A 14,295-nucleotide genomic window follows, 5' to 3' on the forward strand; every position below is an offset into this window, starting at 1 on the left:
TGTGTAATTCCTGGGGGAAAAGACTAGGACCCAAACCTTGAAATATTAGGCAAACCAAGAATAAAGTGACACTCAAAACTAATATTAGGCAAACCAAGAATAAAGTAACACTCAAAGCTAAGAAAAAAGGCACTGTAGTAAGCCTCGTATTTGTGATTTTTCTTGACCCATATAAAATGAGCCCTAAATTTTCAGTTTATAACGGGAAACAGGACTCTACTGACAAATGGCAGCAAAGGCTTCGGTTCAGGAACGGAAAAGTCTGAGGCCAGGAAAGCATGGGGTGAACACGGAATAAGACGCTAAAATATTTTCCTTGACAGGCAACAACTAAGTGGAAAAGAGAAAGAATGCAAGAAAAAAGCAAGCGAGCTGAGCCTGAAGCACGTGAGTGGCCACGCCCCGTGGGCAGAGCAGGGAGATGTGGTTGGAGACCTTGAGATCGGATATCAAAAGGAACTTTATATTTTTAACGCTCAGAACCCAGTGCTTGTGAAGTCACCTTTAACCAGTGATTCAGGAAGTACAACAGAGGCTGGACGAGTTTTTCTGCAGCAACAGCAGGCTGACATGCAGCACACTGCCTCTGAACCCTTTTGAGAGGAAGAAGAGGCTTCCCAGGGAGCTCAGGAGAGAGTTCAAAACCTGTAAGGAGGCCTAAAATGCCCGTGGGCTTGGCCCCTAACTATGTCTCCAGGCTTCCACCCACACCGTTTGCCCCTTTATTCACGTCTCTCTATTCCTCTACGGAGCCAAGTCCTCCCTGCCTCAGGCCCTTTGCACTTGCTGTTTCCTTCCCCTGAAGAGTTCTCCCTGCAGCCTACCTTCTGTTTCTCCTGGTTCATTCCCACTCACTCTTCAAGTTTTAAGTTAGATACGGCCTCACCCTTGAGGTATGCCACAACCCCCATCCCTTCAAAGAGGTCTCCTTGCCAGATTCTCTCAGAGCATTCTGTCTCTGGCTTCAAAACACTCACCACAACTGCCATTACGTGTTCGCTGGTGTAATTGTTTAAAATAAAATTCCCCCATTAGATCTGAAGTTCCGGGAGGTTGAGGACACAGTATCCACAAAACCTGACACATCTCAGGCACACAATATTTGTTGAATGAAGAAATTAATGAGGAAAGGAAGGAGAATTTCTAACTTCTGCCAGTTTACTGGGTACCAAGGAGACTATCTTCAAAAAGTGATCTGGGGTTCACGTGTTTATTTCTTTTAAACTCAGCAATGGTCCTGTGGGAATTTCCCATATCAAGTATGCAATTAGCAGGAGGGGTTGTAAAAACAATGCTGCATGACACTTAATACAATAATTCCAAGGAGGAAGGAAGAGGAAAGCGTACACACAGGATGTGGGTTTCGAACCACTACTAGCTAGTTATTAGGAATCAGAGGCTGGGCTATTAGAATTTCTTACCTTAAAAATCTTCAGATATATGCATAATTTTAACTTTACATTCTCATTCCTGTATTTTGCCTAATTCATTTTTTTCTAAACGTAAAATACGCTTCTGGTGTAGCAACTGTGTCCGTGTTACAATGACTTTTCCACATGGTCTGTTTCCACTGATAGGGCAGAAATGCCATGCCATATACGTCTCTGTGTTTCCACTCTGAGCACAATGGCCGACACAGAGCAGCAATTTTAAATTGAAAAGGAAACTGGGAAGAATAAACACAAGAATGAGAAACTGAGCTTTTTCCTCTTGTCATGAACTCATTCGGTTCTTATGTTCTGTTTCAGCTCTATTTTTTTTTGTATAACTATTTTATTAATCAATTCAAATTCTTATAAAATAGGCGGGGTTGGGAGGGAGGGGGAGAGAGAGAGAGAGAAGCTGAACACACACTAGTTCAGGGAGTAGGAAAATTATCACAGGAGATCAGCACAGAAACGGTCCTGCTCTCGGGGAAAGGGAGCGGGTGCACGGCTCCAGAACCTCTGTGCCTGGCAACTGTCCCCACAGTGAGAGCACCTCGCAGTGGAGTCAAGGGCTCGGAGAGGTGTTTCTCATCACAGACGTTGTTTCCATCATGACACTGCACAGTGTCACACTTGGAATAACGATACAGTTTTATTCATCTTGTAAAAGCAAAGCCAATCTCGACCGTCTACCTAGAAAACCTCCTCCCTCTGATTTTCAAAACTCCTATCTTTCTGTACCGTCCATACTGAGGCATGTTTGGATACTTTCTCTGGCCTTAGGGAAAGCTTCAAAAAAAGGGGCCCCTTTGCTGACTGCTGTCACTGCAACATTCCTAAGTACAAACCCCCAGACATTTTTTTTAGCTTGAGCCTGTTAACACTTTCCCAAGCTTCAGTCAAAACAACATTTACCATTGGTATTACCAAATGTCGACTTTCGTTTTTTATCTAACGTTTTCTAGCCTACCTGATCAAATTCGCCAGCCTTTAAAATACACCCACTGAGATCCAACCTTCAGGCGCCCACAAGTGGGGCGGACTCTCCCTTCTCCAGCCTTCACAACTGCAGCCTCACGGCCGGCAGCCTCTGCCCTCCCCCGCCCCCCACTGGAGTGTGCTTGTCCAGGGCACCGGACTGGGTCTCGTTGCATCTGCAACCCAAGTTCATCAAGCCGCAGCTGGTCACAGTGGTTCTCAGCAGGTATCTGCACAGAGAACAAGTCACTTCAACGCTCATCACTACCGTTTAGAACATGACCATTTTTGTTTACTTCTGTTTTAAAGACTGCCCTATTTCTAGGTTCACACTAGAGAAAAGGATCCTCAATCTTTAGCAGCAAAGGCTAGTAAGACACGTTTTCCAGGCTCTTCTAGGAACTAGAGATGCTAAGTCTTTCCTTAAATGAAATAAAAGACAAAGAACATACTCTTCGAGAATGCTTCCAGAGAAAAGCAAAAAGGAGTAAAAAGCAAAGTAATGTCTAAGCAGTTCTAAGGGTGAGTGCCTGAACATGGCTCCACAGAATCTAGTTTCCACCAAGAGGCCTCTTGGTACCTGCAGAGACCAGCAGCTTCAGCTGAGCAGGCTGCCTCTGCCCGCTGGGCACAGCTGTGCTCCCCGGTGAGCAGAGGAGACCGGGAATGTTCAATGGGGACACGAAGGAACTGCCCGGAGGATAGAGACACGTGTGGCCACGGGCTCCTCTGTCCAATGGCTGAGTCACTCAGGCTCCACATTTTACGCCCCAAAATATGCATTTGAAAAGTCAAAGCCTTCCAAATGTTTTAAAGAGCGTGCAGTATGTATGTACACGTGTACACACACACACACACACACACACACACACACACACACTCATCCAGAAAGGAAGTAATGGAAGAGTCATCATTTTTAAAGATTACTGAGCTCATGCCCATAAAAGGCCAATTGGTTCAATCTTCCACAAGTGGTCTGTTGCTACCCAACTGATTAGTTTGGGCAAAATAAAGAAAAAAAAGGAAATCCCAGAATAACTTCTTTTTAAAAATAAAGTATCAGCAAGGAAACAACCCACTTCCTTACCAGCCTCACATAAGGTTACGAGGGTAAGACTGAAGAAGTAATTTATATGTTAATCACACAGGATTTTGAGCCTCTGTAAAACAATTCATCTTAAAAACTCTACAAATTAGGGGTCTTTCTATTTTCTAAGCTCCACGCTTGGAGCTCTTTTGTTAACCCAGGTTGAATCACACAGCACACCTTCCTTTGCTGTTGGACCTCCACTGCTTTAGAAATGCAGTGTCGCCAGAGACGTAGTAAGAATTCCAAAGCACAGCTCCATCCGATTCAGTGCAATTCACCACCACAAATCATTCCAGGTAAACGCGCTAAAGGTTAAAAAATAAATGTCATGGAGGACATCCTTAAAGAGCACACAGGTCACTGGGAGACAACATGAAAGGTGCCGTCAGGGGAATGTGCAGAGAGCACAGTGGTAACAAGAAGGAAGGGAAGTGTTCAGGTAAGCGGGAGAGCTGATGACTTCTAGGCAGCCAGGTACACCTGAGCTGGGCCTCGTGGAGGAACAGAGGCTGGGGAAGGCACAAGGGGGCATCAGCGTGGGGCACAGCCCATTAAGGGGAAAGGCAAGTGGATGCGTGTGGCAGTAACACCCTCAAAGATGTCCCCGTCACTCTGCACCCCTCCCTGTACTGTCGCAGTCTGCGCCCAGGCGCTGCGGCTCCGAGCGCCCTCGGACGCAACCTGCAGGCCCTAAGTGGTCGCATACCCGCTCATCCCCATCTGGGTCCTTCTCAACACACACAGTTACCTGCTGGAACAGAAACGGAACGGAAGGAGCTACCTTGGCGTCCCCAGCCAGCACACCCTCTTCTCTTCACACAGCTGCCTCTGCACAGCCACAGCCAGGCCCCGAATCTCTGTCACATACCTGCCCGTGCGCTTGTGGTCTCCCCACCCCACCTGAAGGTCCATGCAGGTAGGAGGCTGGTTTCCTTCGTGCTGCACCACCTGGCACACAGTAGGAGCTCAAGCACTACTTGCTGAATGAATCCTCTGCTTGAAACTTTGAGAGCTTCCCATTACGTCTGGGATAAGAATCGGACGCCGTTAACTGGACCTCCAAGCCGTCCCCACCCCAGGCTTTCCTAGGCAGCGTCATTTCCTTCACTATGCTTAGGTCACACTGGCCTTCCTACTGCCTCAAGACCTTGACTTTGCCTGGAATGTTCTTCCCCCGTTCCTTACCTGCTGGCTCCCAATCACCCTTCAGACCTCAGAATACATGAATACATGTCCCTCAAAGAGGCCTGCAGCGAATTCAAGAAGAATTTGAACACCCGCTGTGGGCCAGGTACTGTGTTCTGGCTTCTGGAACACACAGCAAGGAACGAAAAAAGACACAGAAAAAAGACACAACATCTCTGCCCTCAACCTTAATCTGAATTATATTCTTCTATTCTACTCTGTTCCTTCTTAGACTCCCGTACTTCAGAACACTTTGTTAAATGTGCACTTAGAAGTGTGTTTGCCTAAGTCCAACTCCCTGACCTGATCCAGCAGGAGCTGTGCCTGAGGCGTGGCACACACTCAACAAAGGCAGTGAATGAGCCCACGGCCTGTTTACAGGTGGGGGGTGGGGGGTGGGGTGGGGGTGGGGGTGGGGGTTGTGGGGGGTCAGGGAGGAGAAGCAGGATGAGGACAGGGGAAGACAACAACGAGGCCAGGAGGCGAGGCCCGGGTTGTGAAGGGCTGACGGACACGGTGAAGTTGAGCACACGAGCGGCTCCCAGACCTGCAAGGTCCTCCTCCGCTTCCACACACAGCCTCCTCTGCTCAGTACTGTCATTTGTTTTATATGATAAGTAATACATGAAAGTATTCTGTTAATTTAAGACACTGCATTAACACCATCTCATTTCTCTTTTAACAAATAAAGAACATCCGAGAATCAAACTAGTTTGCCACTTTACGAAAAAAGCAAAAATAAGTATATTTGATAATGTAGATTTTTACATTACTTTTAGTTTTTGAGATATAGAACTCAAACCATAAAATCCACCCTTTTAAAGTGTACAGTTCAGTGGTTTTTAGTATATTTATTCACAAAGTTGCGTAATCATCAGCCCTATCTAATTCCAGGATATTTTCGTGACCCCAAAAAGAGTCCCTGTGCCCGCTGGCAGTAACTCCCCCCGGCCCCCTTGCCTCCAGCCCTGGCAGTCACCAATCTGCTTTCCGCCTCTGTGGACCTGCCTATTCCCGACCTTTCAAATAAATGGAACCATCCAGTATGTGGTCTTTTATTTCTGGCTTCTTTCACTTTACACGTTTTCAAGGTTCATCTGTGTTGTAGCCTGCATCACTGTTTCATTCCTTTTACTACAGAGTTTTAAATAAGTGTTTACTTTCCTCGACACAACACTACAGATCTCCCAGAAGTTGCCATAAAGAAAGAAACATCCGAAATACCATCATAACAAAGAAAAACAACTTACTTGCATTGGGCATGAAAATATTTGATCAGATTCTGAAGTAAATCCACTCCCTTTTTAATCTTAATTTCATTGACCTTCAGCAGATACTGTTAAAAAACAAAACAAAACAGGAAATGTCATAGATAGAAGCAGAATACGAGCTGAACGTGAGCCTCTGAGGACAGATCACCTCTTCTACTTCTCTGACATCTTGTACAATGCGAAGGGCTCATGGTAGATGCTTAATGTTTTTTGAATGCCATAACTAAATGTTTCTTTCAGTCTGGTGCCACATGAATTATCTCACATACAGGTAAGTAAATGCTTAACTTTAAGTGCCAAGAACTTCCAGTAATAAAACATTCTGTCTTAACCAGCTAGGAGAAATTTTTGCCCTAGTTGTGTGGAAGAATGACAGTGCGAATGAAGGGGATTCTACCCATCTCAAACACCGCTGTCCACATACTCTGTCCCAGGTCCCTTTCTTTAGGCAGGTCATCGTTTAAACACTTACTGCTAGTCTTCTGTAGTTGAGACTTTGTCTCCATGTCTCTAATACTAAAACACTTCCCTGATACTTTTAAAAAAACATCGTGATTGTTTAAAAAAAAAAAGAATTTTAAATTCAAATAAATTAAAGCCATTTTTAACTTGGAGACTTCATTAACAACCACTAAGACATCAGAAAGCCCCAGGGATCTACAAAACAAGCATCCGGAAATACACTTGTTCTTTGCTAAAAGTTTATAGAACAAAGACTCCATAAATTCCCTGTCCCTTCCACTGCTGAAATAGGGTGTCAACAACTCTGAGAATGCGTTGCCTCTAAGACCGAATGACCCCGAAAGAGCTGCTGACCCCTGCTGACCACAGGCATCTCAGCTGTAACCTGGGAAACTTGCGTTCAAGTGGCCTCCCAGGTCAGCCGGCAGCCCAGCTGGAAGAGGGAAGCTGAAACGGTAACTACGTCAACTGCCACTGCCTTTTTCCTTGACGTCCTCATCTCCCTCCTTTCTGATAACTTATTCTCTGTTAATTAAATAAGATGTCTGGCAATGTATCAAAATGGTTACATGGTTAATAAGATACTTGGCCATGCGTCAAACGATAAAATGCACGTACCCTTTGACCCAGAAATTCTACTTACAGGAACTTATTCTGAGAAGATAATCATAAAAGTTTACAAAGATGAATAGAAAAGAAGGTTCGTTGAGGACTTGTTTGTAAAAGTGAAAAGTGGCAACAACCTAAATGTAATGAATGGGGAATTAAAGTGTGGTACATCCACAGAGAGAAGGGCTATGTAGCCATTAAGCCAATAAAGCAGAGACTTCCTGACATGGAAAGATGTCCGTAGCACACTAGTGAGTGAAAATAATCAGGTTACAAAGCAGCAGTGGAGAATGATCCTGTTTATACAAATTGTCTGTATGTACGTATAACAGGGATATCTGAAAGATGTTTAGCTAAATGTCAAAGCGGTAATCTTTTGGTAAGTAAAATCTGTGGTGATTTTTGATTTCTTTTATATATATACACATATATACATACACACACATATATACTGGCCAATTTTTTAAAGCACTTATTTTTATAATCATAAAAAAGCGAGAGCGGATCTCTCATACGTTCTCAATTCATGGAAGCTCTGTATTATCTATCTGGCATACTGACTGTCTTTATAAGATTCATTTTGAAGAAAAAGTTCCACAGCTTTAAAACAAACACCTGGAAGTCACTTTTCTACACTAGATCCCACGCAACTAAAACTTTAAACACCTAAACAACATCAAACGTTTACAAAACTTGAGAACTTCAGTTTGAGGAAATGGTTGAACAATTTTTAAATGATTTTAACTGCAGCAATCTGTTCACTCTGAGGGGTTGGGTTCTCAGGGACTGCTTTTCGGACGCTCTTTCCTTCCAGCCCAGGTGTGTCTGGTCCGTGTGTACAGGCTTCATCAGATGTGTGCTCCTCTGTAAACTCCAACCTCAGTGCCCGGTCAGCCCACCTCCGCTTCTGTGCCTGCAAGGAGTGCCAGACCCCACCAACTGCAGGGACCCCGTGATGCTCGGCACAGACTGGGGCCCGACGGCCACTTGGGGACCCGCCCAACAGATGACTCACGTGTGTGACTTAGAGACGTCGGGTAGATAGCGTTTTTCCAATAAAATAACCTATGTGACCAGTCCACACAACCCATTCACCCAGACGAGGAAAAGAGCCCAGTGCTGAGTGCGTGTCCCAGAAAGCAATGACAGAGCTGAGGATGGAACCCGCACCCTCACCTCGAGGGTATGACACTAACACTGGCTGAGTCTCTCAGTCACTAAACATACTTTAACAAGCAGCCCTGCAGAGTTTACGTCAATAGCTTTCCTCCTCACTAGGCAAAAAGAGAGCTCATCCTGAACTCACACACACACCCTTCCCAAATCCACTCCCTGTGAAACACCACTACTTAATTTTACCCCGAGTCAATAAGAGCAATACCGTGTCTGTGTAACACACAGCGCTTTCTTCGTCCCTGTCTCTATTGCCCGGGATGATCTCTCCAACACTGTGTGAAACGGGTCGGGCAGGTATTATATGTGATGTCTGTTTATAAAACAGCACGTGTATAAAAGCATCCACTCTCCTATCTACAATAACACTCTGAGCTTAGTTAACTTTCTAAAAAGTCACGTAATGGGGCTTCCCTGGTGGCGCAGTGGTTGAGAGTCCGCCTGCCGATGCAGGGGACGCGGGTTCGTGCCCCGGCCTGGGAAGATCCCACATACCGTGGAGCGGCTGAGCCCCGTGAGCCACGGCCTCTGAGCCTGTGCTCCGCAACGGGAGAGGCCACAACAGTGAGAGGCCCGCGTACCGCAAAAAAAAAAAAAAAAAAAAAAAGGCACATAATGAAAAACAAAGCAGCAAAGGAGGGACAGAGGAACAAAAAAGACATAAGAAACAAAAAAGTAAAAGAGCAGATACAAACCCAACCACATCAACAGTAACATCATGTGAATGACTAAGCAACCCCATCAGAAGGCAGAGACTGTCAGACTGGATAAAAAAACATGATCCAAATATAGATTGTCTACAGGAAACACACTGTAGATCCAAAGATACACATAAGTTGAAAGTAAAAGGCTGGAGAGAGAAATCCCATGCAAATAGAAACCAAAAGAGAGCCGGAGCGGCTGTGCTAATACCAGACAGATATCCCCGATCCCTGGGACTGATTCCCCTCTGCTGACCACTTAAGAGTTTGCTCTGGGAATAGAAACGCATTTTAATATACTCCTAAGGCACGCATCTAAAAAGACTAGGCTCCTACTGTAATTAACAAATTAACAAACGTTCTAAAATCAAAAAGTGCCTTTTGATGAGCTCTGCTGTGGACTGCTTACAGGGAATCGAGAGCTGGCTGAACCTAGTTTCAACACCTGTCACAAGTATCACCCCTGCATTGTGGACACTCAAAACATAAGTCTGCCTGGCTACAGGAGGGAACACAAGTGCCACCACGCTCACGCTTCACTGCCACCGCCTGGAGGAGCGAACCCTCAGGCCGAGGGGTAAACTGCTTCCACAAACAGACCCCCAAGCAAGGTATAAAAAAGGCTGGAAGCAAAGGCCTGCACGATTGGTCTTCGATATTTTCCACCCCTGAGCCTCCAGCAGAGAAATGTTCTGAATGTCAGTCCTGACATTCTCCCCTCCCCGAGGGGAGGACTTGGGCCGCCGGTGGAGCAGGACAGAGGACCTCCCCAGGGTGCCTGGGCCTCTGGCCTTGGGGAACGTCCCCACCCGAGCAAGCGGAGCCTGGGGGCACGCACTTGCAGAGGCTCTCACACTCATAGAGGGGACCACGGCTGGGGCCTCACCGCCCCGCCCCCAGCACCTCCTTAAGAACACCACAGCGGGGGCGAGTGTGCGCGTGTGGAGACAGAAAGAACCCGCTTTCAAGTGAGTCGCTCCTTCAGAAAGGCTGGAGCTGGGCTAGTCTAGCCCGACCCTCCAGGAGCCCCAGGCCCCCTGAACGACAGAAACTGGGCGGCAGGGTCCAGCAGTGCACCTGGCATTGCCTGAAGCGCCTGGCGGACGTACCTCGCACATCTGCAGCTGGAAGAACCGCCGCTCCTTCTCCATCTCCTCTGCGATCTCAGCCCCGCTGATCTCCGTGCGGATCATCCCGTGCAGCTTGGCATGCTCCTTCTTCTCCTTTTCTATCTTGGTTCTACGTGTGGAAAAGGTGAGACTCAATCAAGACACCTCCAGACTGGAGAGCGCCCCGCTGTGATCCCGACACCCACCCTGGACACAAATGCTCGCCGAGCCTTTCCAGAACAGGACGGCCTCGAACTCACTGGAAAGGAAAAAGCGTTTCGTCATAAACATGTCAACCTTGGCCCTTTCTGTTGAGTATCGACCCAAGAAATGCTTCCAGAGCAACTCGACTAGGACAGTGCCCATCATCACAGAAGAAAACAAGTGACCTTTCCCGTTTTTAAGCTTCGTTCCCCTTTCCACGTCTCTCTCATGCTCGCCTGTGCTCGAGTCCAGTGTGTGGGTCAGGGTACCAGCTGACCCCCGGAGTGCATCCCGAGACAGGTGACCAGGGTGAGGCAGCCATGCGTCACATCGGTTAGTAAGGGCTTGGACTAGTAACTGGATTTTTATCCTGGACAAAAGCAGGCTAAACAAAAGCCACGGAAAGCACTCAAAAATATAAAGGGTGCCATGAAGAGGAGGGCGCAGACTTTTCCTGCAGAGCCCCAAGGCAGACACTACACAACGCAGGCAGCGTGTCTTAGGAAGCTGTTCAACATGAAATGGGTTCCTCTGGGTCCAGAGGCCCCATCATTTGGGGAGGGGGTATTTAGGAAGAGGCGAGAAATGCAGTTTCTAATCCTTGTTCTTTATCTTGAAGCACAGCACTGGGCACACAGCAGACCCGCAGTGACTTGACTGGGTGAGTTAAGAACGTAAAGAAAAGGTGACCGTTTGGTGAGGGTGTGTTAAAGGGGCTCGTGCACCAGGGAGGCAGCGTGACTGGAGGGCCCCGGGGACAATCACACAACTCCAAGCCTCCCCTGACGCCACCGCAAAGGGATCAAGACGTGGCCCAGATGTCGGTCACTCTTGTAATGGTCAGGTATGGAACGACAGGCCAGGAACTGTAAAGACGTCTTAAAGCTGTTTGTTGCATATCACAGGGCCTCTCAGGAAAAATCAATCTTACGTGTCAAGGGGTAGAGCTAATTTTTTAATTTACCCCAGAATTACTCTGAGTTTTAACGGGTGCTGCTCCTTTGTTCTCCAATTCTGGGGTTTTGTGAGTACCTCTGTCCTCACCTTATCTACGTGTGTCTTGATTTTACAGAATTTGATCTCATTCCTCTTTCAAACCTTTTCCTTTCAGAAGGAGAAGACTCTCTCAGGCAACCCTCTTCAGAGACCCTCTCCTGTCCCTGGTTCAGAAGTGCACAGAAGCATTTCCTCTAAGGCCCTCGAGGGCAGCAGCGACGGCAGCTCAATGAAGTCGGCAAATCCATGTCCTGCCCTTGGCTCAACTAGCTTCTCGTGGGTGACCAGCAGCAAGTACCAAGCCCAGGTTTCCCACCTGTAAAGAGGAACGTGGACCCTTTCCTTATTCACTGCACTGAACTCACACACAGATGCAGGATGCTAATGAGCCTGGGATAGTCAGTCTGGAGCCTCTCTGGGTTGAGCCGACCTTCAAACATTCTGGTTTAATACTGTATCTGTGCTGACATACGAATGTGTGCCATTAGTGAGACTCTGGAATCTGGAGTATGGGAACTTAAGATTTCCAGGATGGGATGAGTACCAAAGGTTTGGGATTCCTTGGTGATCCTTCAGCTCTGAATAGAGACCCAAGGCTGGTAAAAACAAACAAACCCAATTAAATACGTGTAGTTACATCTGAAAAGGCTTTCTTCTTATCGTGTCCCACTTTACCAGATGGCTTCATATAAAAGTTTCTAATTCCACTGAGAAAACTCTATTACTCAATGCACAGCAATTACAAAGCAAGCATGAGGCATTTAAAAATATTTTCTATTTCTCAAGTATTTAAAATAATTGAAATCATCATTCCCACAATCGCTAGCCCAATTCTAGCTAGCTCAATCCTCTCCACTCCAGGAAATGAGAAACTGTGATCAGAAATGTTCCAACAAGTGCCTGAAGTCAACCAGTAGAAGCCAATTAACGTTCCTGAAAATAACATTCTGTAGCCATTAGGACACAAGAGGAGGGATGAGGAAAAAACAGTTTAAAGAGGCTGACATCATGAATGTGGACATCCGGTATGAAAGCATCTGGTATCACAACAAACCACAGCAACACAGTTTTGGGTGAATTCTTTCCTGGATTAAGGTTTATTTAGACAATACCTTTAAGCAATAAAGGCTCGATTTAAAATTAAAATCTCAAATTACCTATGCTTACTTTTCTAAATGAAAATACTCACATTTTTGTTTCATAGTCCTTCCAAGCTTTATCAAAAGGCTTTTTCAGATCCTGTAAACAGAGAGGCATAAATTAAACAGGACTAATCATTAATTTCTGGGCAAAATAAACTTATCCCTAGACTAGCCCTGAAAAGAGTATTAATTTCTGCAATAAATGACGTATGTGATCCCAGGATAAATGGAGAGCTTAGAGCACAGGCTTTTAATCAGACTAGCGGTAGCATTTAGTTTTCTTTCTCTTTAAGAAATTTTTATTATAGAATATACCAAATGCACACAGACAAAGGTGGAGAGAATTATATAACGTACCTGTCAGCTAGCTATAGCAAGTATCAACTCACAGCCCATTCTGTTTCACTTATACCCCGCCCTCTGCCCTGAGATTATTCTGAAATTAAACCTGGAAAGACATAACATTTAATCTTCAAGTATTTTAGTATATCTCTCTAAAAGAAAGGGACTCTGATTTTTTTCTATTAATATGGGAATCTCCTCAACACATGTACCCCTGATCTGGACCCCAAAACAAGAATATAAAAGCCATTCACCTTCTCCTGAGGTCTCCCGATTCCACAATTCTGCCTGGAACTCAGGACCTCATATTCTCTGATAAAGCCTGACTCAAAAATATACTGAGCCACTAGAAATTCTATCAAATTTGGTTCCCACCTATTTATGCTCCCTTTAACAGGGGTCTTTTAGAAGAGAAAACCCCTTCGTTGTGGGGATTTTTTTCTTTTTTTGACTCTTCTTTGGCCTCTGACAAGGCCTAAGCTCCACAGCCTGGCACCTAAAGCCTCCAGGAAGGCGTCTGCCCACCCTGTAAGCCTCACGTCCCACTGTGCAGCGCCGCCGACCCAGGGCCCCTTGCAGGGCCGCGTCATGCTGCTGCAGACGGGCATCCCTTTGCAGGGCCGCGTCATGCTGCTGCAGACAGGCATGGTTTCCCCTCTGCTTTGTGTGCCCTTCCCTCCCGCTTTCCTGGTTCTCGCCGGACGTGTTCTCCGGGCCCCCAGGGGATGCTGAGCAGTGTTCCTCCGTGTCCTAACGGCTCCCCGGGCCCAGACTCCTTGCCCCAACAGCTCTCCTGGCACTTCTGCCCCTGCAGAGGCCCCCGTAATCAGCTGGGCTTCCGGATGTGCCAGAGGCCGCCGGGCATCACGTGTGGATCCCGTCAGAGCACTCGGTCGCCTAAGAACTGGGGCACGATTGCCTCTCTTTCCCATCACACACCTGTCTGTGCCAATGACGTGTGAGAGCAACTTTCTGCTCGGTGCCTGGTGCCCACAGAGCACTAGACCCTGACTGTCCCCACGCACGTGCCCGGGAAAACAGTTCACGCCTCAAGTGTTTGTACGAGGCAAGGCGAGGCCTCAACAACGAGCATCCTTTGCAGGACAGAAAAATAAAGGTGGCTCAGGCCTTGCTGGTGCCCATTCTCCCTCCAGGAAACCACCCTGCAAGGATCCTCTCCCAGGGCTCAATCAGTGACACGCTAGCTGGAAAAACCAGACTTCACACGGGGTTCCCTGCTCAACTGGCAGAACCCAAAAGTCGTTGGCAGTTTCCGGAAGAGCTGTTTCTTTCCCTTCCACATCAGGAGCACCAGCAGGACAGCCAGAAAGGCCACGGGTCACCACTGTTAGGGCCGGAAGGTGGTGCCACGATGGGCAGTCAAGGGAGCCCAAGGCAGCACAGCGCCACCCCGCCGTCCCAGGGAGAAGGCTCGAGGCCGCGGCTGCCCCGACTGGCCAGCGTGACGCGATTCCACGTCCTATGAAAGCCGCCCCCCGTGACAGGACTCTTCGTGTCATACCCCTTTCACTCCTTTTAGGTCCCCCTTCAGCAAACTGTCCAGAGGGAAGGAGATTATGTTGTTCATATTCTGAATCTAAAAAAC

At 47.0% G+C, this 14,295-nt stretch overlaps 1 protein-coding gene across 8 annotated transcripts in view; it reads right to left on the reverse strand.

Annotated features, from left to right (window-relative positions):
- The window catches only part of ASAP2 (ArfGAP with SH3 domain, ankyrin repeat and PH domain 2), a 156,695-nt gene that overhangs the window by 54,526 nt on the left and 87,874 nt on the right, over positions 1-14,295 (reverse strand). For 7 of the 8 annotated variants that reach the window (XM_079940347.1, XM_079940346.1, XM_079940343.1 and 4 more), the window contains 4 exons: positions 14,212-14,286; positions 12,395-12,444; positions 10,006-10,135; positions 5,931-6,016 (listed from right to left, as the gene is read on the reverse strand). In XM_079940347.1, coding sequence (XP_079796473.1) covers positions 5,931-6,016; positions 10,006-10,135; positions 12,395-12,444; positions 14,212-14,286 — 341 coding nt within the window. The remainder of the gene's footprint in view (positions 1-5,930; positions 6,017-10,005; positions 10,136-12,394; positions 12,445-14,211; positions 14,287-14,295) is intronic. The other variant, XM_079940344.1, reaches the window with a different exon arrangement.

The sequence above is a fragment of the Stenella coeruleoalba genome (genome assembly GCF_951394435.1).
Source record: "Stenella coeruleoalba genome assembly, chromosome: 13".
Taxonomy (NCBI): Eukaryota; Metazoa; Chordata; class Mammalia; order Artiodactyla; family Delphinidae; genus Stenella; species Stenella coeruleoalba.